General features: G+C 40.2%; 1 protein-coding gene across 5 annotated transcripts in view; it reads left to right on the forward strand.

The window, feature by feature from the left end:
- Window positions 1-23848, forward strand: part of snap91a (synaptosome associated protein 91a) — a 204727-nt gene that overhangs the window by 166694 nt on the left and 14185 nt on the right. For 3 of the 5 annotated variants that reach the window (XM_078542297.1, XM_078542298.1, XM_078542299.1), the window contains 11 exons: window positions 4616-4717; window positions 8335-8640; window positions 8886-8969; window positions 9151-9222; window positions 12609-12692; window positions 13278-13361; window positions 13813-13938; window positions 15414-15560; window positions 19998-20028; window positions 22680-22794; window positions 23813-23836. In XM_078542297.1, coding sequence (XP_078398423.1) covers window positions 4616-4717; window positions 8335-8640; window positions 8886-8969; window positions 9151-9222; window positions 12609-12692; window positions 13278-13361; window positions 13813-13938; window positions 15414-15560; window positions 19998-20028; window positions 22680-22794; window positions 23813-23836 — 1175 coding nt within the window. The remainder of the gene's footprint in view (window positions 1-4615; window positions 4718-8334; window positions 8641-8885; window positions 8970-9150; window positions 9223-12608; window positions 12693-13277; window positions 13362-13812; window positions 13939-15413; window positions 15561-19997; window positions 20029-22679; window positions 22795-23812; window positions 23837-23848) is intronic. The other 2 variants (XM_078542300.1, XM_078542301.1) reach the window with 2 other exon arrangements.

Below are 23848 nucleotides of genomic sequence, written 5' to 3' on the forward strand. Positions count from 1 at the left end.
TCGAAGGGACAGGCAGGAAGGAAAGGGTGGTGGCGTGGCTTTGTTAGTACAAGATGGAATAAATATGATAGCAAGAAACTATCTTGGATTGGAAGATGTAGAATCCATATGGGTGGAGGTAAGAAATAACAAGGGGAAGAAGACACTGGTGGGAGTAGTCTATAGGCCCCCTGACAGTAGCTATACTGTAGGACAGAGAATAAATCAGGAGATAATGAGGGCATGTGAAAAAGGCAGTACATTAATCATGGGTGGCTTTAATCATCATGTAGCTTGGGAAAATCAAATTGGCAGAGGTAGCCACGAGCAAGAATTCATTCCAGACAGTTTCCTAGAACAGTATGTTGTGGATCCAACCAGGAACCAGGCTATTTTGGACCTGGTAATGTGTAATGAGGCAGTTTAATAAATGACCTCAGAGTAAAAGATTCTCTAGGAAACAGTGACCATAACATGGTAGAATTTAGCACTCAGTTTGAGTGAGAGAAACTTGGGTCAAAAACAACTGTGCTAAATTTAAAGGTAATTGCAAAGGAATGAGGGCAGAGATGGCTGGAGTGGACTGAGAAAGGAGTTTAGCAGAAAAGATGGTTGATAAACAATGACACATTTAAGAAAGTAGTTCATGACTCACAACAAAGATATATCCTAGTGAGGAAGAAAGACTGTAGGAAGGGAATAAACCAACCATGGTTAAATGAGGAAGTTAAGGACAGTATCAAATTGAAAGAAAAAACATACATTGTGGCAAAGATTAGTGGTAAGCCAGAGGATTAGGAAAGTTTTAAAATCCAACAAAAGATGACCAAAAAAATTAAGAGGGAGAAAATAAACTTTGAGGATAAACTAACAAGTAATATAAAAACGGACAGTAAGAGCTTCTTTAAATATATAAAAAGGGAGAGAGACCAAAGTGAGCATAGGCCACTTAGAGAATGAGGCTGGGGCAGTAATAATGAGGAACCAGGAAATGGCAGAGGAATTGAATAAATACTTTGCATCAGTCTTCACGGTAGAAAATGCTAATAGCATTCCAAAAATACTAAATAAGCAAGGGGCAAAAGTGGGGGGAGAAAATAAATACAATAACTTTCACTAGAGAAAAAGTACTAGGGAAACTAATGGGGCTAAAGGCTGCAAAGTCCCCTGGACCTGATAGGTTGCATCTTAAGATATTAAAGGAAGTAGCTACAGAGATAATGGATGCACTGGTAGTAATCTTCCTAGAATCCTTCGATTCTGGAAAAGCCCCAGAGGACTGGAAAACTACCAATGTAATACGCTTTCTCAAAAAGAGAGGGAGACAAAAAACAAGCAACTATAGGGCCAGTTAGCTTAACATCAGTCATTGGAAAAACGTTAGAGTCTGTTATAAAGGATGTAATAGCAGAGCATTTAGATGAGTCACCATGGCTTCATGAAGGGGAAATCATGCCTGACAAGTTTATTAGAATCCCTTGAGGTAACAAGCAAGATAGATAAAGGGGGAGCCAGCAGATGTAATATATTTGGATTTCCAAAAGGCGTTCGATAAGGTACTGCACATAAGGTTTCTTAATAAGATAAGAGCCCATGGTGTTGGGGGTAGTATATTAACATAGTTAGAGGATTAGCTAACTAATAAAAGAGTTGGGATAAGGAGGGCATTTTCAGGACGGCAACCTGTAACTAGTGGAGTGCCACAGGGATCAGTGCTGGGGCCACAGTTATTTACAATATAAATGACTTGGATGAGGGAAGTGAATGTAATATTGCCATATTTGCGGATGACACAAAAATAGGCGGGAAGGCAAGTGGTGAGGATGACACAAGGGAGTCTACAGAGGGATATAGACAGGTTAAGTGAGTGGGCAAAAACTTGGCAGATGGAATATAATGTGAGGTTATGCACTTTGGCAGGAAGAATATAGGAGCTGAATATTATTTAAATGGAGAAAGACTGCAGAAAGCTGCAGCACAGAGGGATTTGGGAGTCCTCGTGCATGAATCACAAAAGGTTAAAATACAAGTTCAGCAGTTAATAGGCAAATGGAATGTTGGCCTTTATTTCAAAGGAACAGAGTATGGAAATAGAGAATTCTTGCTAAAACTATACAAGGTGCTAGTTAGACCACACATAGACTACTGTGAACAGTTTTGGCCCCCTTACCTAAGGAAAGATATACTGGCATTAGAGGCAGTCCAGAGAAGGTTCACTAGGGTTGATCCTGGGTATGGAGGGATTTTCTTATGAGGAGAGGTTGAGTAGGTTGGGCCTGTACTCATTGGAGTTTAGAGGAATGAGAGGCAACCTTATTGAAACATACAAGATTCTTCAGGGGCTTGACCAGGTAGATGCTGAGAGGTTGTTCTCCCTTGTGGGAGAGTCTAGGGCCAGAGGGCATAATCTCAGAGTAAGGAGTCACCCATTTAAGACAGAAATGAGGAGGAATTTTCTTTTCTGAGGGTAGTGAATCTGTGGAATTCTTTGCCGCAGAGGGCTGTAGAGGCGCGGGGGGCGGGCGGAGGTCGTTAAATATAGTCAAGGCTGAGATAGACAGATTTTTAATCGGTAAGGGAATCGAGGGTTATGGGGAAAAGGCAGGAAAGTGGAGTTGAGGATTATCAGATCAGCCATGATCTCACTGGCAGAGCAGACTTGATGGGCCAAATGGCCAACTTCTGCTCCTACATCTTATGGTCTTATGGAAGGATGCAGCGGAACAGATGGTCTCAGCCTTAGTGACACAAGTCAATTAAAAGCCTTTTGCAGTTGAGAGTGGAGAAGACTGGGGAAGGGTTAAGATGATACACTTTATATATTGTATTGGCTGGCAGGATTTTGACTTGTGAAGTAAGCTGATAGAGGGCAGTTTTGCATGTCTATATATCAACAGGATCCTAGAATGTCTGCTGCATCAACTATTACAGCATGACAGTACTACACCGTGGCAGATGAAGTGTGAAGTGATACACTTGGTAGGAAAATAAGAAGAGGCAATATAAAATAAAGGATACAATTCTAAAGGGAGTGTAGAAACTGCACACCCATACCAGTGTACACAGTTTTGGTCTCCTCGCTTAAGGAGGGATATACTGCGTGGGAAGCAGTTCAGAGAAGTTCACTAGGCTGATTCTAGAACGAAGGGGTAGTCTTGTGAGGAACGATTGGGCAGGTTAGGCCTATACTCATTGGAGCTTAGAAGAGTGAGATATGGTCTTATTGAAACACACAAGATTCTGAGGGGGTTTGATGGGGTAAATTCTGGGAGAGAATGTTTCCCCTCATGGCGGAATCTAGAACTAGGGGACACAGTTTAAAAATAAGATGAGAAATTTTGTGGCCTATGACGGGGTTGGTGGCCCAAGACAGGAGTTTGTGATGGGGACTGAGAGCAATGGCTTTGGTCTCCCCAATACTTAATTTGGAAAAAATGTCTGCTCATCCATACTTGATGTCTGATGAGCACCATGACAAATCCGAGATAGCGAAGATGAGGTAGAACTGTGAAGCTTCGATTCATGGAAACTGATGTGTTTTTGGTTATTGTGCTGAGGGACAGCATATAGATGAGAGATAGGTGGGAACAAAGATAGAACCTTGGGGAATTCCAAAGGAAATGGTGCAGGAGCAGGAAGAGGGACTGGTGCAGCTGACTCTGGCTATGATGAGACAGATGGGAATGGAACCACTGAGCTGTATGAGAGAGAGCAAGAGGCATTGGAGGAGGATCAACCAAATCAAAGGGTGCAGAAAGGATGAGAAGCATGAATGTTTATTGTTGTCACAGTTGTATAGGATGATATTTGTGATTTTGATTAGGTTTGTTTGTGCATCGATATGTTACCCTATCTCAGACCTGCCATTCTTGGGTGGCTCTGACAAATTAGTAAAGCTTTAAGATTTTTGTTCCAATTTTCATCATTCTTTAATTTGAGGTTCAGGAATATTGCAAGAGCAATGGGCGCTCTGTTGTATCTGACCTGTGTGTCTTACAAGGATGTAACTTTGTGAAGTTGAAAATAGTGCCATCATCCTTCACTTTGAATACAACCATGAAACATAAAAGTGAAAACTATGAACCATATCACTTGCATCAGCGAACATACCTGAATAATTATTCAGTTTCAAAGCTATCTTAATTACAAATTGTAAATTTGTCAAAAGTAGTGTACAAATTCATTCCCTATTTTGTTACCATTTTGCTAACTTTATATCAACAAATCACTTGATTCATAAAAGCAAACATTTAGGATATCATTGTGTAACAATACATTAATGTGCTAAAAATAAAGTTATTAAAATGAGAAAGTAAAAATGATGCACACTTCAAAGAGAAGAATGCACATACTGATGCATATTTTCATTTTGTATGCTGTTTATCCTGGTTGTCAAATAGAAAATCTCTTCCCTGTTCCCATGCTCCCTGCCCCCAAATCCAGGTGATTTCTTGCATGGCTTAAATTCCAACATTTGTGTCTCTAGTTTTGGGAAGTTAATATATTGTGATGGAGACTTTGATTTGCCTTTAGCTTACAGACTTGTGACTTGTTTCTTGCTCTATATATCCCTGTCTCTTTCTTTTTGCTTTTCTCTCCATTTTCTGTTGTGAATGGTGTTGGTAATGCATCTTAGATGCATTTGCAGCTTCGCCTACTGAAGAATCAACAGCATCTGAAGGGGCAGGAGCAACAGCAGCCCCTGCAACAGCAGCGCTTGATGCATGTGCTGGAACTGGTGGGTCTCATATCATTAGTTTACTTGCAGTTGTCACAACTAAAATTTTTGGTCAGTCTTTATTTGTATGGAATTTCTCTTAAAATCTGAGAATTCAGATAATTTTAACTCACAATTTTTTAGTATAAAATGTGATATATATTTTGCTTTGTAAAGGAGAAGAAAAAGCTATCTAGTGTCATAAATCTCCTAAGTAAGGACATTTTTCTCCGACCTTAAATGCAGAGCAAAATATCATTGGTGTCTGTTATCAGCAGTTTCTTCTATGTTCCTTTCACCCCATAAAATTGTAACACCAGTTTATTTTATTTCATATTGCTCTGAAACCTATTAATGTTTTTCAGTACCCAAGTCACCACTGTTTCCTGGACTGCTTTTCTTCTCCTGTTTTCTTTGCCCTCCCCTTTCTCAACATCTCTTCCCCATTATTCCCCCCTGCAATGAATTTACTCTTTGCCAGCAGCGTCCTGTCATGCATCCTCTACCAGCTAACTGAGAGTGTAGCACAGTCTAAATGACAAACTATCCTGCTACCACTATATCTACTTGGCTAAAACTGTAACTGGTGGAAGTGATTCATTTGATTTTGATGTGCACAGCATTTCTATCAGTGTCCACAATTTTATTTATGAGCACTGTGCAGTTTTTTTTAATAAAAAGCCAAAAATGCAGTTAATTTTGTAGGGCTGTCCTGGTGTCGTCTCATAATTTTAGCATGAGGTTGGCAGAAACCCACGGGGATTGATATAAGCAGTTGTTTATGCACTTCTACAGGAACTTCACTGATCTCAATTATGTATTGTGTATTGGGAGCTTGATTCAAAATTAACAGCAGCTGGCCAGATTTTCTAGGATTCGTGAAATGAAGGAGAGAGACATCGGATCCAGCAAGTCAGTGCTTTATAGAGCACTCCTTAAGAGCAAAGAGGAGCAGGACTAGTCTCACCTGGTCCCTCAAGGAAGTCTTCAGCCTCCCAGATGCTGGTCGTGGCTTCTCATCGCTGCCACAATTGGTAACACCCCTCCTCCAGTCCCCAATCTCGAACATCCTGTTGGGCTTTGACCTTTCCCTCCCCTACCAAGCGTTGATCCAACCAGATTGCCAGCTTTCCAACCCTTGCCCCCACCCCTTACTTTCTCCCAGCAAGCCTCAATCTCTCCCAGGGCTGGCTGGGAACCATCATCCTCAGCCCTGAGAGGCAGTCTCCTGCGAATGGCTTGCCAGCCTAGCAATTTGGCTGACTTCTGGGCAGGAAACTGAAAAAGAAAATGATACAGAAGCCCTGTTGTTGAGCATGGACCTCTGCACTCCTGGGCTTTCAGGATTCCCCCTTTCCCATGACTGCACTCCCCAGCCCTTCCTGTCTCGATGTAAATATTGGGATCTGGTGAATTGAAATTGCAATGGAAAAGGAGGGGTTAGAAGGGTAACCAAAAGCTTGGCCTCTGGCTCAATTAGTCACATTTGTCCCTGAACTAAAATATTGCGAGTTCAAGTCCCATCTTAGATTTGAGCACAGAAATCTACACTGACATTGCGGTGGAGTGCTGAGAGAGTGCTACTCGGTTCGAATGCTGTCTTTTGGATGAGACATTAAAACTGAGGCCCCGTTTGCACACTCGAGTAGACATAACAGCTGCTGAAGCATTATTTGAAGAACAACGGGAGTTATCCCCAGGCTTCTGGCCAATGTTCATCCCTCAATCAACACTGGTTAAAAAGTTACCTGGTCAATGTTACGTTGCACGTTTTGGCTGCTGCGTTTCCTACTTTACAAAAGTGACTACATTTCAAAAGTACCAGTGATGTAAACCGCTTTGGGATGCATTGGGTTGTGAAAGGTGCAATATAAATGCAAGTCTTTTTTAAGAAGCAGGAGATTAGCAAAGCAATGTATTGGAGAAGGGTACAATTGGCAAAAGGGTCTCTGAACAGTGGTGATGTGAAGGGACAGGTTTGCAGAAGGGGAGAGGGCAGGGATGAATTTGGGGCATTGGAGACAGGGAGCCATTTTGGGTCATCTAGGTCAATGGGTGGGCAGGCAGTGCTATACAAGATAAATACAGCAGAGTTTTCGACAAGTTAAGGTTTCTGAGGGATGACAAGCTAGCAAAGGAACAGCTTGGAACACTCAGTTTGGAGATAACAGACATTTAGGTAGCATGGGGTCTGAGGTAAATGTGAAGATGGGCAATGCTTGACTTGTAAGTAACCTGTCTTAATGATTAAAAATATAATAAGTTTCAACCACTGGCTAACTGTTTCTAGCCTGTAAAACAGATGATTGGCTGAGGAGATTCTGGCAGCTACTCATTTGCCTGTCTTGTACAGTTTTTGGGCAGGCCTTTAAATGTGCGCCCTTAGTCCCTTCCCAAAATAGCTGAGAGGCTGTTTGAATATTGAAAGAAAGTCCTGCTTCAGCTGTAGAACCTTGTGCAATTTTAATGTGCAAATGAATGGAGCCTTTGTCATGCATGCTTGTCTCAGTTGTAATGGATATTGAGCAGCCTAATCAATGGTCCTTAAAAAGACAACACGGTCACTCAGGAAATGGTCAGCATTGAAAAAAAAATTTCAAGTCTAGCAAGTGTGTTCTCCTAACCCCACAAAGATCTCTGGCCAACTTCTATCCTGCTTTCCTTCTGCTCCCACCCAATAGGTTTTATTGTTTCATGCAGCTCACTGAAAGTGAGCCCCTCCTTACTAGCCTGCTGTCCCCCAGAAACCTGTTTTTTGCTTCGAACTCATCTTTATTTATACTGCCAACACTCTCCTGCTCACTCCATCACCTTTGTCCTTGTTTGCCCATACTGACTCCTTGTCTATAATGCCTCAAGTACCTTCCTGGCCTTGTCTAAGCCAGCCAGTTTTCTGCCATATAAATCCATGACAACAGAGCACCCATTTGGTATCTGCAGCTCTCAGGTATAATTGAGAGGACCAAATCTGAAAGCTTCCCAACTGGGGTCTGCAATGGGTGTTTTTAACTTTGTGGCAATTTTGGGCTATAAGTTGAAAATCTGTCTCCTCCTTCCCAATCCTACTGCCTCCATTTGAGGTCTAAAACTCAGCTCAGGGTCAAGGCCTGCTCTGATTTGGCAAAGTATTCTTTATCCCACTGTTGCTAAGACAGTACCATTATTCATCACATTGTCAAGCACAAAAGCACCTCTTAAACCTGATGTCATCAGCTTTCTTTCAAACATGCTAAACTTTCATCTAAATCTAAAATAATAGAAATAACATTTTTAAAACAAGGAATGCTTTTGAGCCTTTGTTTTAAATCACTAAACTTATTCAAAGTTATCTAATCAGTAATTTACAGTACAGTTTCTTGACTTGGTGTGGCGCTCGAAATTGTGGTGGGATAATTTAGTTGGCTGTGAGAAGAATGTATAAAATGTTATTTGCTTGTTAGTGTAAGCTAATCCTTCTATAAATGCAGCTTTTGGAACTTGTACAAAAATATGTGATTAGGGTTAATGAAATGTCATAACTGTTATTTGGAAAAATAATCCACTCTGCTGCGTAGATGTTAACCCTAGTTTCTTGATTGTAAACCCTTAACTTTCCATCCTCTGACCCTCTTTCTTCCCACCTCTGTCCATTTTCAAAGACCCTTTTGCACCATCTGAAGGTAGTGCAGAGGCTGCTGCTGAACTGGACCTTTTTGCTATGAAGCCTGCTGAGGCCAGCGTTCCTGCAACTACCCCCACTACCAGTGCAACTGCCAGTACAACTACCAGTGCCATTACCAGCACAACAACTAGCGTGACTACGACTGAGACTGTTACTGTTACTGCTACTGCGACTGCTACTACTACTATCACTGCGACTGCTACTACTCCTGCTACTGCTCCTACCACTACAACTGCTGATACTACTGTCACCACCACTGCACCTGTTCTTGATATTTTCGGTGGTAATTTTATTCTTTATCTTGACATTTCTGATCTAAGGCGGTGATAATTCAGCAAAGTAAATTTTAATGCCTAGTAAACTCATTGCAAAAGTATTTATAAGTTCCTTAGAACAAACTTACGTAATCCTGGTCAGAGGTTAGCTTACTAATAGATTTGTTGATGTGCTTTTAAAAAAAAAGTATACTTTTAGTGCACAGATTTCGTGTGGGTCAGGAGAATTAATGCATCTTATCTTTGTTCTTAGATTTATTTGATTCTGTTCCTGAACCAAATGCATCTACAACTCCCAAACCAGAAGCAGGTCCTAGTGTAGACCTGTTTGCCTCAGGTACAAAACAGGAAAATGCCTATTTCCTGTCTGAAATCCTCAGACACCAAGAAAACTTCAGATGTTTTGTGTAATCTTTTGGAGTCTGTTTTAACTTTGAAAATATGTATGAAATTTTTTTTGGAAAAGGGACTAATTTGTCTTTTAATTTTTGATGTTTATTTGCTTTCACTTTCCAAAGATGCTTTTTCAACCCCTTCTCGTGGGGCTTCCCCTTTGCCAGAAAGTAGTCTTACTGCTGATCTGTTATCCGGTGAGTCCTCCTCTTCTTTCTGAGCACATAAGATTGGCAACTGTGCAACCTCAATTGGATTGTGACACTATCAGTATGAACAAAGCAGTTTTTAAAAAAAAATAGTCTTGCATTTTGGGCTTTGTGGATAGTCGCTAACTTTCACCTCTGATGGCTTTTAGGCCCATTGCAGAACTAGTATGGGGAATCCCTAACCAGTTCCTAGGGAGAATGGATCTACAGTATAAAAATATTGTAACTTGAACTAAATTGGCAACTATGCAACTATGTTGATGGAAGCTCGAAAGTGACTTAAGAGGCAAACAGAAAGGTTTGGGGGTGGTTTTTCTGATTTCAAGAGCTCTGTATGCAATCGTATTGATGTGAGAGAGCACGATGCTCACGCTGTGTATCTAAAAAGGAAATGTGCCAATTCTTCAAACCCACATACTGAACAAAATTCACTTGTTTTACATTTGATGTGCAGCCAACCTGATTTGCTATTAGTTGTCTTTAGCTTTTTGGATTCTTAATATCAAGTATCTAAATGATTGCGGATACACTTGGCTTTGAATTCTTTGAAATAATAGGATATGCTGGAAGCATCTGAAAAGAAAAATGGGGTTAGCATTTTAACTGTAGACCTTTTCTCAGTACTGGAAGAGAAACATGCATCTGAGTGAAGGAAAATGGGACAATAATAGAAGTTGAAAAGCATTGCCTCTTGTCACAGAAGGTAATGGGTCCAATCTCAAGAAAAAAAAACTTTTTTTTATCAAATGTTGGCAAGAGATAAAATCTAATCAGTGATTATATAAAAGTGGGATAATTTTAAAAAACACAAAGAAAGGGTATGAAAAGTTGCATGACAAACAAAAAATTGAAGAAAATTACAAAGGCTAAAACGGCAGATCCGCTAACCAGGAAATAAAACAAAAAATGCTTGAAATATGTAGGTGGTCTGTCGGCACCCAAAAAGAGGGTGATCTAATTTTTTCCTACTCCCAGCCAACCTTACTCACCCACCACCTCCCTCCCCCTGGCAAACAATGAACTGCCCCAAACAAGGTTTTAATTGAAAATGCCAATCTGGGTGTTCTCCCAGCTGCCAATGGGCAAAACATGCATCACATGCTAAGAAAACTAGTGCATGGAAGTTGTTGCAGTCAATGTTTGAACCAAAGGGCTAAGGAAGAGGCTGCGATACTGTTCCTTAGCTTGCATTCAGCTTGATTGGAACAGTGGAGGAAGCCAAAGACTGATGTCAGAGCGATGTGGGAAGGTGAATTTATGAAGTCATGGGAGATTAGGATCACAATTTGAGCCAGAATGCAAGTTTCTGGCAAATTGCTCAGCTGCTGTGTGTTTTTTTTCCCTCCCCTCTGCATTGCAGATTACAATATAAGCAGCAAAGAGAATGGATGTTGGGAATGGAATGGTAGTTTGGTAGGAATGTTCACCTATAAGGGACACACATTGGGAAATCTACTTCCTGTGATTTTGATATTAATTTTAATTGAGAAATGCACCAATAATTTTCTGTTAATTGAGACTCTGCACCCCAGTGCATTCATGTGTAAAATCCGTCTGAATGGATATGCTGGGACAGTTTTGTTTGTGTTATTTTGGTGGAGAATGTGTCTGCTTTTTTTGGTATGTTAACCTGTCATTTTCCTGCTATTTTCATGCCATTTCTTTTAATTAACTAGATTCCCCCTCTTCCAGCTTCTTAAAAACCTGTTAGAGCATTCAGCTGTGTTTGCAGATGGCACTCTTAAATTTTGAGTTCTCTTGAGTGATTCCTCCCCGTCCCCACCTGAACCATTTTTGGTTTGTTCAAAACTTTTAAGGATCTCCTGTTTCCAGTGCTGACCAAAGGTCTACGTGAACAGCCTACACCCATACATCCAAAAGTCAAATAAAAACAGAAAATACTGGAAATACTGAGCAAGCCTGGCAGAGAAAGAGAGTTAATGTTTCAGGTTGTAACCTTTCATCCAAAGAAGAGAAAATTAGAAATGTTTTTAAGGAGGGAAAATGGGAGAGGGTGAAGAAAAAAGATCTTTGATAGGGCAGAGGGCATTAAATGACTTAAGAGTTGGTGGGAATAGCCAGAGAAAGTGGTAACGGGATAAATAAAGAAAGAAAAGATATGGTCCTTTACACCTGAAAGGAAGAGAAAATGTTCTTTGTTAAAGTGTTGGATGAGACAAAGGATGAAATGAAACTGGAGCAGGACAGCTTTGAGATTGTGAGTTGGTGGTGCTGAGCAGAGGTTAGGTGTGTTCATGAGGCACTGAATATGGATTTCAGGATGTGACGCAAAAGTGGTTCGTGGAGTGTTGAATGTCAAAGAGATATCTAATCGTCAGTGGATCTGAAACATAAAGGGTGAAATTTCGGTTGGAGTCCAGGTGGAATAAGTCTGAGCTGGAGACCTGCTGAGGAATGAAATGTGGCTGTGAAAACGAGTTTTGGTAGATACCTGATCAAGCATGAGAAGGGAAATAGAAAGCAATGAAGGTGAACAAGGTAAAAGAGGAAAATGGAGAGAAGAGCAGAACTTCTTCAAGGTGGGTGTTCCTGGAAGAGAAGTGGCAGTGGCTTAAATACTTAACCCAAAAACAATACACTGCAAATGTTGGAAACCTGAAATAAAAACAGAAAATGTTGGAAACATTCAGTTTGGCAGCTTCTGTGGAGAAACCAAGTTAATGTTTCAGGTTGTGGCCCTTCGCCAGAACTAGAACATGTTAGAAGTGTAATAGCTTTTAAGGAGGTGAAATGGGGGAGGATGGGGAAAGAATTGAAAGAGGGAGGCCTGTGACACTGAAATAAAAAGGAATGCTGGAAATGTCAAATCACTCAAATGTCAACCCATCTTTTACTTTTTTAGATGCTGATGGGCACTTTAGGGAAATAAACTTGAATGGCTCCAGGAATGGAGCTGTGGAATTTGCAACTTTTTTAAAAAAAAATTACAAAACTCAGAAGTATTTTAGTTATCACAAGCTCCACAGATTTAGATTTTCATGTAGATGAGGGTGTGCCAGCTTTTAATGAATTTATTTATGTTCTTAACTAGCCTATGTATGAAGCCTCATCACCAGTAAAAAAAAACCTTCTTCAGGAGCTAAAGGAGTAGAGGACCATTTCAATTTTGTTGTCTGCATGGGTGGCTTCAGTACATGTCATGGAGCCTCATTGGTCTCACAAAATTTAAATCAGTTTTCCCATTAATTTGTCAAGGTGCAGAGACTAACAGATCTTAGTATTCTGACTTATTTGATTACATATATGCTTTGTCTTTTTTGGGTTTTGTGCTTTGCTACAACTATTGTTCTGATTGAGAGAAACCTTTGTACTTGTTACTTACATATTTTCCTTTATATTGCTGCCTGCTACAGTTGATGCATTTGTAGCACCACCACCTACAATCAATGCCTCTCCTGCTAAATCAGAATCTTCGGCAGTAATTGATCTGTTTGGTGGTGGGTATATCTCTTCAGATTTCTTCCCAAGTTAAGCCGTCATTCAGTATTGTACTAGACTTTGTTGTCTAAAACTCAAATGGCAGAATAGCTGAATACAGTGAAGGGCAATAGTGCTGTTCAAAATAACCATTGAATAATAATTGTATTGAAAAAGTAAAAATGTAGAAATATTTTCACCTTATGTGCAGTCATTGTTCATTATCAAAATCTACTGTAGTAACAATTAAAATTGTTGAACACATGCTGGTTTAAGGCCTGTTGCCATGTATAAGAAACAACTGCGGAATTTTTCACTGAAATATAGTTCAACATTTTAAACTGAATCTTGTTTAAGTGTATTTAAATGAAGTAAATTATGTAAACTTCAAATTAGCATGATATATAAATGCTTAATAAAACTCTGGGCATCTTTATGAATTGAGGTTGAAATAACATTGAATATTATACCCATCATTGAGCTTGATCGCCCTTGTATTTCAGTGGGTGCCATGTGTAAAGTTTTTTGATGATTGTGGAAATTAGTTGGTCTAAGTTTGGTGCTTTCCTCCCTTTCTGTGCTGCATTTTCGGATCACAATACTAGATGCTTTTGGTACTTCTGCTCCTGAGTCTCAGCCTGCCACTCAGGCTGTTTCCAGTTCATCTGCTTCATCGGACTTACTAGCTGGTAACTGACTTTTATTAATTGTGGCAGGGGAGGGAGAAGACAGATTACTTGAAAAATATTCATTCACCTTGGGAGTATCAATGCATTATTTGCATTATTATTTGTCAGAATACTTTTAGTAATGCTTGTTTTCCTTGATTGAAGCTTGCTTGTAAGAGTTGTAATTTTGTTAGACTTTATATTAAATTATTTACTGCAATGAGTTAGTGTAATTGAGACACTAGTGCAATATTGTCTTGTCTCAGTATAATGTAACTAATTAGGATTGTATTTACCCCACCTTATCCACAGTGCTGATTTTTGGACTGTCCAAAATTGCGCGCTCTTCAGCTGTTCACAAGAATGCTTCCTAGAGGAGGCATAAGCACTCCAACCTCACCCTTAATCAAAAAGAACATGGAATATTTGGCATTGCTTTTTTTAAAAAAAATCTCTTGTCTGTTTCCCTAAGGCTTTGGAAATGCATTTATGACACCAACAGCTACACCGATGCCTGCGGTCCAGAATAACGTTTTGCAGCCTGACTTTGAAGCAGCTTTTGGTTTGACAGCCACAAGTAACACTTTTGATTCATCAGGTAAGGGAAAGAAAATAGTTTATTTTTGAAGAAATTGGACAGAAAAATTGCTTGAGAATTTACCACTTTTGACAGTAACTTCAGTAAATCAAAATAAAATAAACTAACTTGTCTTAGGATGTGTTTTTACATTCTTTATAATTCTATCTGTTCAGCAACACCTTGAAGACAAAAAGGAATTTATTTTAAATCTTCAACCACTATTTGAGGTGACTTCTAAGTTGTAATAAGGGAAGGTCTTTCATTCAGCTGGCAGTTTATCACCAGCGGGTCACAAAGCACATACTTGAACATTCATGAGGGAATATTTTACTCCACATTTAAAACAAAAATGTTCTAAATTATAATTTTTTTAGTTCGTGATGCTTGCAATTACATTTCATAAATTTCATATTCTATGTCAGAAAATATTAGATGATGTGAAACTGGTCAACGATGCATTTCATTTCTTCAACCTTTTGAGCACTGTGGGATTTTTATACAATTTTTAAAGCTACATTTTAAGGAATTTTATCATTAACCAGAAAATTTGACTTCTTCCAAAGCATCCTTACACTAATTAGTACTACATCAGTGTTCAATGGGTGAAATTTGTTTAGTAGGTAAATGCCAATTTAGACTCCTTAATTTCTGGCTGTTTTGTGTGCCAACGCTGTATGAATGCTTGGGTGAGTTCTTGCAGATTCTACTTGTAACAATTGTAGCTGTGTAGTGAAAGGCTTTTTCCTTTAAGCATATTATGCAACATTTGCCAGGCTGCATTGTTATTTAACTTGCATTAAATTCTGCATGACTTGCTTCTGCTGTTGAAAAAGCCATACTGAGATGCAACTACTTTTGTTCAGTATTGAGTCAAAGCTTTCAGTTCTTAATGGTGCCATCATATTTTATTTCTCTTCCATTTCACGCCATCACCGTTGGCACCTTGTTTGATGCGATTTCATTCTTGGTGAGTTTTTGCCTTAATTGTGACTTGGCTTAATTTGTACTATGATATAAGCTTGTTGCACCGTTAGTGTGTTGTACATGATTTTTTAACAAACTGACAATTTGCATTTTCTTGTAAGCTACTTTTCTAAATTCAGATTAACATACAATTTCAAACCAATGCCTGACTACCTTTTTACATTGCTATTAGGATAGCACCTAATGTACTCTACCTCAAATTCAAAGTAGTTGGGACATGCATTATGATTTGAAACACCATTCCAAAGGTTCAGGGAGAGATGCTTTGATTAGTGTATCTTTCTTATTCTTTGGTGTAGTTATGCAGTGTGTTAAGATACAAGAGATTATAGTACAGAGTCACTTATATCTGTGATTGGTTTGCTATGTAACCGTAACATGGTTCAGGTGAACTTAGAGGATTGTTTGCATGTAAGTGGATCTTAAAAAAAAAAAGGAATTATGTTGGAAGAAACTGTTTACTGACATCTCCACTCCTGTATATTAATCCTTTCTTTTGGCTGTCAAAGTTTTTGATGGATTAGGTGATCTCCTTATGCCCACCATGGCATCACAGAATCAAGCAATACTTTCAGGAATGCCAATAGCAGGTGGAACACTGCCAATGAAAGGCCTGGGGAGTGACCTCGATTCCTCACTTGCAAACCTTGTCGGAAGTAAGTTGATTAGTTGTTTTAGAATATTGTGTGCAAAATTTCTGTTAGCACTTCTGTACTTTATGCAATCCAACTAGTTTTAGTAGTTCATGCTTTCTAATTGCTATGAAGAATAAACATATTAGCTGCTCATAGTGATTAGAATCTGAAATTGTAAGGCAATATGCACTGCTTAACTTGTACATGATCTATTATTGTAAAAATATTGGTTAAATTAAGTTGTATTTATAGGACTATTCAAAACAGCCAAGCAAAGATAAGATATGAGAGAAAATTCAGTAATTGATAACCAGAGTTTTCCAATTATTGAATGCTTTTCAAGTTTTATAAGTTTCAGAGAAGTGATAGGTGGGGTTTGATATGAATTTTCTTTCTTGTGAGATTAGATAGAAATGACTTTTGTGCATGCACCTTCAAAAGGTGCTTGATAAAGATACCTTTATCTAGCAAAATTGAAGCCCATTGGGTTAAAGAAAGGCTTGCATTTATATAGTGCTTTTCACAGCCACCGGACATCTCAAAGCACTTTATCGCCAGTGAAATATTTTTTGAGGTTTGGACGCTGTCGTAATGTAGGAAATGTTGCAGCTAATTTGCACTAGAAACTCCCACAAACAGCAATGTGATAATGACATCATAAGACAAGATAATCTGTTCTGTGATGTTGATTGAGGATAAATATTGGTCAGGACACCAGGGATAAATCCCCTGGTCGTCTTTGAAATGGTGCCATTGGGTTGAAGAGGCAGTGGCAGTTGGGTGCAGATTTAGCTAGGAAACAAAGCGGTGTTTGTTTGCTTGTTTCAGGCTGGGAGCAAGTGTACTTGGTGGTCCCAAGGATTGTTGTGGAGATCACAGCCCTTTTTTTTTTATGTATACTGATGACCTACATTTGGGTATATGAGGCATAATTACAAATATTGCACGGAAAATAGGAGCAAACTTCAGAATGACATTTACAGGTGAAATTTAATGCAGAAAAGTATGAAGTTATGCATTTTGGAAGGAAGAATGATGATATACAATGTAACCTCAATGGTACAATTTTACTTGAGGGATTACATCTTCAAAGGTGGCTCGGCAAATTAATATGGCTGCTTTTTTAAAAAAAAGTACAAGGAATTCTTGGCTTGCTAAAATGCCACCTTCTATCTCCATTTACAAGGGGTTTCTGAATCCCAGTGTCAAGACCCGATGTCCTGAGGTAGCATTTTCAGCAGTGGGACCTGCTCAGTGATTGTATCAGAGGCGGCCTCTCAAATTATCACCTCTGGGCCCACCATCCAATTAAGGGTGATATGCGGGCTTCTGATGCTGCTGACCTAATCAAGAGGGCGGGCAGTTCTGAAGCCTCAGCAGCCCAATTGGGAGAGGTGGGCACTGCTGAGACAGCTGGGAGACCTCAAAGGGGGTAACAATTATTTCAAGTTCAGGATGGCCGAAGGTGGAAGGCTCGCTGATCGGAGGGGAAATCCTTCAGTGCAGGGCAGTCATTGGGACAGCGGGGTCTTCCTTTGCTACATGCAGCCCCCTCTTTTGGGGCATGGAGCCTCTATCTCTGAATGTCCCCCCCCCAAACCCACACACACACACAGGCTGTCACGGGGCAGTGGTGGGGGGGTGGGGGGGAGGGTGGGGGGCAGCCTCCATGAAGCTGGTAGCCTTTCCTTGTGCCTAGGGGCTGCCCAGCCGCTTAATGGCCCTTACTAGTTCACTTAATTATGCAAATCGGCTGCCTGCCCCAATGGAAGGGGCAGCCATTCTGCACCCTAGCCCACCACAGGCAAACTTACCTGGTTGTGGGACTGAATCAGGGAACTTTCCAGATGCATCTCCCTGCTATCTTTGCAACACATCCTGCCCCACCACTGCCTCCATTCTCACTGCCTGGGGGCTGGTAAATTTCAGGCCATGGAGTACAAAAGCAGTGACTTTATGACAGACCTTATAAATCACTGATTAGGCCTCATCTAATTGTCCAATTCTGAGCAGCACACTTTAGAAAAGATATCAAGCCCTTGGAGACGACACAGATGTGATTCACCAGAATGCTATCAGGACTTCAGTTGTGATGAAATGAGAGAAACTGGGACAATAACAAAAATACCTGGAAAAATTCAGCAGGTCTGACAGCATCTGCAGAGAGGAATACAGTCAATGTTTCCGAATGACTCTTCATCAGAACGAAGGAAAAATAGAAAAGAGGTGAAATATAATGGGGGGGAGACAGGTAGAGCTGGATAGAGGGCCAGTGATAGGTAGAGATTGCCAAAAGATGTCATAGACAAAAGGACAAAGAGGTGTTGACGGTGGCGATATTAGCTAAGAAATGTGCTAATGGGGACATTAAGGGTAGAAAGCAGGACAAGCAAGGGACAGATAGCCCTAGTGGGGGTGGAGTGGGGAGGGAATCGAAATAGGCTAAAAAGTAGAGCTAAAACAATGGATGGAAATACATTTAAAAATAATGGAAATAGGTGGGAAAAGAAAAATATATATAAATTATTGGAAAAAGGGCGATCGGAAAGGGGGTGGGGAAGGAGGAGAGAGTTCATGATTTAAGTTGTTGAACTCGATATTCAGTCCGGAAGGCTGTAAAGTGACTAATCAGAAGATGAGGTGCTGTTCCTCCAGTTTGCGTTGAGCTTCACTGGAACATTGCAGCAGGCCAAGGGCGGACATGTGAGCATGAGAGCAGGGTGGTGTGTTGAAATGGCAAGCGACAGGGAGGTCTGGGTCATGTTTGCGGACAGACCGAAGGTGTTCCGCAAAGCGGTCACCCAGTCTTTGGTCTGTCCGTAAGCATGACCCAGGCCTCCCTGTCGCTTGCCATTTCAACACACCACCCTGCTCTCATGCCCACATGTCCGTCCTAGGCCTGCTGCAATGTTCCAGTGAAGCTCAACGCAAACTGGAGGAACAGCACCTCATCTTCTAACTAGGTACTTTACAACCTTCCGGACTGAATATTGAGTTCAACAACTTTAGATCATGGACTCTCTCCTCCTTCCCCATCCCCTTTCTGATCCCCCTTTTTCCAATAATTTATATATATTTTTCTTTTCCCACCTATTTCCATTATTTTTAAATGTATTTCCATCCATTGTTTTAACTCTGCCTTTTAGCTTATTTCGATTCCCTCCCCACCCCACCCCCACTAGGGTTATCTGTCCCTTGCTCCTCCTGCTTTCCACCCTTAATGTCCCCATTGGCACATTTCTTAGCTAATATCACCACTGTCAGCACCTCTTTCTTTGTCTATGACATCTTTTGGCAATCTCCACCTATCACTGGCCCTCTATCCAGCTCTACCTGTCCCACCCTTAAACTAGCTTATGTTTCGCCTCTTTTCTATTTTTCCTTAGTTCTGATAAAGAGTCATTCAAACTCAAAGTTGACTGTATTCCTCTCCACAGATGCTGTCAGATTTGCTGAGTTTTTCCCGGTATTTTTGTTTTTGTTCTAGATTTCCAGCATCCGCTGTATTTTGCTTTTATTTGAGAGAAACTGGGATTGCTCTCCTTACTGAAGAGAAGATTAAGGGGAGATTTCATAGAGGCATTAAAAGTTATGGAGTATTTTGATGGAGTAGATGGGGAGCAATAGTTTCCACTAGCAGGAGGATTGATAACTGGAGGATACGGATCTAAGGTAATTGCAAAAGAACCAAAAATGGGGTGGCAAGGAGGGGGTGATTTACGAAAACCTTTCCATACAGCGAGTTGTAATGACGTGGAATGAAAAAGGGTGTTGGAAGCAGATTCAATCTTCTTCATTCGAAAGGGAAATCAGTGTATACTTAAAAACTAATTGCAGGTCAATTGGGCAATGAGTAGGAGAGTGGCACTAATTATTTCTATTCTTTAACTGTTTCCAATAGCTGAAGGGTTGATAACCAGTGGGTACAGATTTAAGTTAATTGGCAAAAGAACCAGCGGCTACTTGAGGAAAAACCTTTTAACACAGTGAGTGGTTAGGATTTGGAATGCATTGCCTGAGGTTAGTGGAAACAGTTTCAATAGTAGTTTTCAAAGGGAAATTGTAAAAATACTTAAAGGAGAAAAAGTTGCAGGGATATGGGGAGAAACTGGGGAGTAAGACTAACTGCATTGCTGTTCAGAAGAGCCAGCTTGGACTTGATGGACCCAATGGCCTCCTGTGCTCTATTATATAGTTCTTGTGCTGAGAATCTTCTATGTCTAAAAGTCTCACGATGTGCACTTTGAGTTGCTGTGCGGATGTGCAGCTTTGAGGGAACATTTGATAGCACCCTCACTTCCTGGTTCTGTTATTGATTGATTTGTTATATATGCAGTATATTTCAAATGCTTTATCCAGAGGTGTGTCATTTACTGATTTTTTTTTGTTTCTCATTAGCAATGCCTGATAAAAGTTTAATGTCTGATTACTCTTGCATTTCTCTCTTTCTTTTTCTAGACCTGGGTATTTCTCCTGCTCCAGGAAAGAAGTAAGTTATGTTGTACTAGTGTACATGGCATACTGACTTAGTAAATACTGCTTGCCTAATTTGAGGTTTGCTCTGAAACATTTCATCATTCTTTTCTAATGTACATTTTTACAAGCCGCACAAATTTCTGAGGGCTGCAGTGCTGGAGGAGATATAGATAGGAAGAGGGCTGAGGCCATGAAGGGATTTGAACAGAAAGATGAAAATTTTTAATTTGGAGGTGTTGGGGAATTGAAAGGCAGTGTAGATCAGGGAACTTAGGGTTGATGGGTGAGTGGGGTTTGGTGCAAGTTAGAATACGAGGATCAGAATTTTGGATGAGCTCAAGTTATGGAGGTTGAAGGATCAAAGACCGGCCAGGAATGCATTAGGTAGTCAAAAATATGCATAAGCGTTTCCATATAAAACCAGCTGAGGTAGGCTGGAGACTGGAGATGTTATGGAAGTGGAACCTGGTGGTCCTCCTATGCATTGGATATGGAGTTGGAGGTTCAGCTCAGGATCACATAGGTGTATGATATTGTGGACAATTGGGTTCAGACTGAGACAGTGGCCAGAGAGGGGATGAAATCAGTGGCATGGATTTTCAGTTTGCTGAGGGGGCTAAGACAATGGCTTCCATTTTTATAATGTTTTAATGTTGGAAAATATGGCCCATTCTGGACTGGATGTCTGGCAAGCAGGCTAACTGCACAGCTGCAATGAAGGAGGTCAAGAGAGGTGAAGAAGAGGTAGAGCAGAGTGTTGTCAGTGGATGTGTTGAACCTGATATTATGCATTCAAGTGTCACAAGAGCAGCATGTAAATATAGAATAGGAGGTGGCCACAGGTCCCTTTAGGATCCAGAAGTAATATTTTTACCCAGTTAATATATCTAGGCAGAAAATGTGTGACATGGTGCCTGAACCAAGGTATCTCCATCTTGGCTCTACATCTGGTGGGAGGGAGCAACTCAGCTGCCTTACTGTCTGTCCACACAAGTGAAAATCCATTCTGTTATTCAAGAAATATGCCATAAATGAGTGGCTGAATATTCACTTGCTTGTGCCCTCGGAGAATTATCAACTCCCTTGAAAAAGAAATGATTCAGCATGTAAACAGGACGATATATCTTTCTGCTGAAGATATGATGCCACCCAAAATGAGATGGCAACTACCTGAAATCTTTCCCATGCCTGGTGGTATTCATAATTAATTTTTCATTGACGCTGTTAACATTTCAGAAAAATCACTTGTTCCAGTTTGAAATTGCTGTTCATTGAAATTATAGTGAAACCATTTTGGCAAATCCAGTTTAAGTAGGTTACACTATCTATCTGCCTATCCTGGCACTCTCATTTTTATCTTTAGAGGGCTGGAGGACTATACCTATTTTAGAAAATTAAATCCCTTTTTAAGCCCATCAAACAGATTTTATGCTAGTGAAATTTGTAAAATAAATGTTCAGTAATATTTCTAACATAATTTACAATGACATCATATTGTAGTTGCAAAATGAGAGCAAAATTAAAGTATTAGGTTCTATAGTGTATTTGGAATTTAGTATGCATTTTGTCACAATTTTACGTTTGCTAAACATAATGAAACGTTTAAAATTTATTGCTCAAATATTAAAGATGGAAGTAAATCATTGCATGCAAATGATCACATCTCTAAAGAGGATTTTTTTTAAATTTATTTTTTCATAGTTTTTGGGCATTGCTGGCAAAGGCAGCATTTATTGCCCTTGAGAATTGAACCACTGCATCCATTGTGGTGTAGGTACACCCATGGTGCTGTTAGGAAAGGGTTCCAAGATTTTGACCCGGTGACTACAGGAATGGTGATATAGCGCCAAGTCAGGATGGTGTGTGGCTTGGAGGGGAACTTGGTGCTCCCATGCATCTGCTGCTCTTGTCCTTCTTGGTGGTAGAAGTCGTGGGTTTGGAAGGTGCTGTCGAAGGAGACTTGACAAGTTGCTGCAGTTCATCTTGTAGATGGTAATGTACAACTGCCATTGTGTTGGTGGTGGAGGCAGTGAATGTTTAGGGTGGTGAATGGAGTGCCAAACAAGTGGGCTGCTTTTTCCTGGATGGTGTCAAGCACCTTGAGTGTTGTTGAGCTGTATTCTCCCAGGCAAGTGGGGAGTATTCCATCACACTGCTGACGTGCCTTATAGATGATGGACAGGCTCTGGGGAGTCAGGAGGTGAGTTACTTGCCACAGGATTCCTAGCCTCTGACATGCTCTTATAACCCCACAGTATTTATATGGCTAGTCCAGTTCAGTTTCTGATTAGTGGTAACCCCAGGGTGCTGATAGTGGAGGATTCAACGATGGTAATGTCATTGAATGCCAAGGGGAGATGGTTAGATTCTCTCTTGTTAGAGATGGCCATTGCCTGGCACTTGTGCGGCGCAGATGTTACTAGCTACTTGTCAGCCCAAGCCTGAATGTTGTCCAAGTCATACTGTATATGGACCACGGACTGCTTCAGCATCTGAGGAGTTGCAAATGATACTGAACATTGTGTAATCATCAGCGAGCACCCCCACTCTGACTTCATGATGGAGGGTAGGTCATTGATGAAGCAGCTGAAGATGTTTGGGCTTAGGACATTACCCTGACTGAGTGTATTTTTAACCTGTTTTTAATATTTCCTGTAATTATAGGAGTGACCTTCAATGGAATGCCTCCGAAAGGAAGTTGACAGGAGGAGCAAACTGGCAGCCTAAGGTTGCTCCAACTACAGCTTGGCCAGCAGGTTGTCCATCCAGCAATCAAATGGTACTCTCTCAGTTTTGCTTTACCAAATAAACTTTAAAGATCTTAATTATTTTATAAAGATGTTGATGCAACACAGTTTGCTTCTAGATCCCAATAAACTTCTCAGTGGTTGGTCTTTTCAAATATGGTGTCCACATTTTCCAGTTAGAAGTGCAGTCAAATAATACATGATCAACTTGTTGGCTATTCGGTATCACCTCAGTAAATCTGTATGTCCAAATCTAATATCTTTTGTTGTATCATAATTCTCACCTTTTAAAAAAGAGCATTTCTTTTTTAGCCTTCTGTAGCAGCATTATCTATCCATGAAAGTAGATAGGTCACCTATGTATAATTCTCTGTGAATGTCACTCTAACCAGCCTTAAGAAGATACACAACTGCATATCAGAGCAACTCGCCCTGAAACATTTTTTTCTGCCTTTCAGAATGTGAATGACATTTTTGTGGTATAGTATATTGGTGTTTGAAAGGGGTAAAGGTTCTATCGGGTTGCAGAGAAATGAACTGCAGTGATTCTGTCATATCCATTGTTCTTTGTGCACATAGTTGCTGTTCTAATCTGGAATAATCCTCAGTATGACTGCCTGAAGCGATTCTAGGGCAGCACTAGCTTAAATTTCAAATGATTCAGTGGAAATGTACTGAAATATGTTAAAATAGTTCAGGGTTTAGGAACAATCTGCTTCCTTCCAAAAACATTATGCAATAATTTATTGAAATTTGTTATTTGGGACACAGCGCTGGCAGAAAGGTGGATTGTTGGACTTATCAGAGTACTTGCTGGCATGCTATTTTCATTATAACTACAAGTTTGATTCTTTCAGCTGCTATGACATTGAGTGCTTCACTAGCATAATTCAGTAGAAACGTTCAGAATCATGCAATTTAATACTTGAGATTGCATTGTTAGTAGCATTTTCAAATGCAGCTTTTATTAAGTTATCACATTTGTATTATGCATCAGTTGTTAGAAATCAATAGTTAAAAGTAACATTTAACTACAATTTTCCTTAACAGAATGGTTGGCCAATCCCAGGTTATGTAAGTGAGACC

Source organism: Cetorhinus maximus, chromosome 5 (assembly GCF_964194155.1).
Source record: "Cetorhinus maximus chromosome 5, sCetMax3.hap1.1, whole genome shotgun sequence".
In the NCBI taxonomy this organism is placed as follows: domain Eukaryota; kingdom Metazoa; phylum Chordata; class Chondrichthyes; order Lamniformes; family Cetorhinidae; genus Cetorhinus; species Cetorhinus maximus.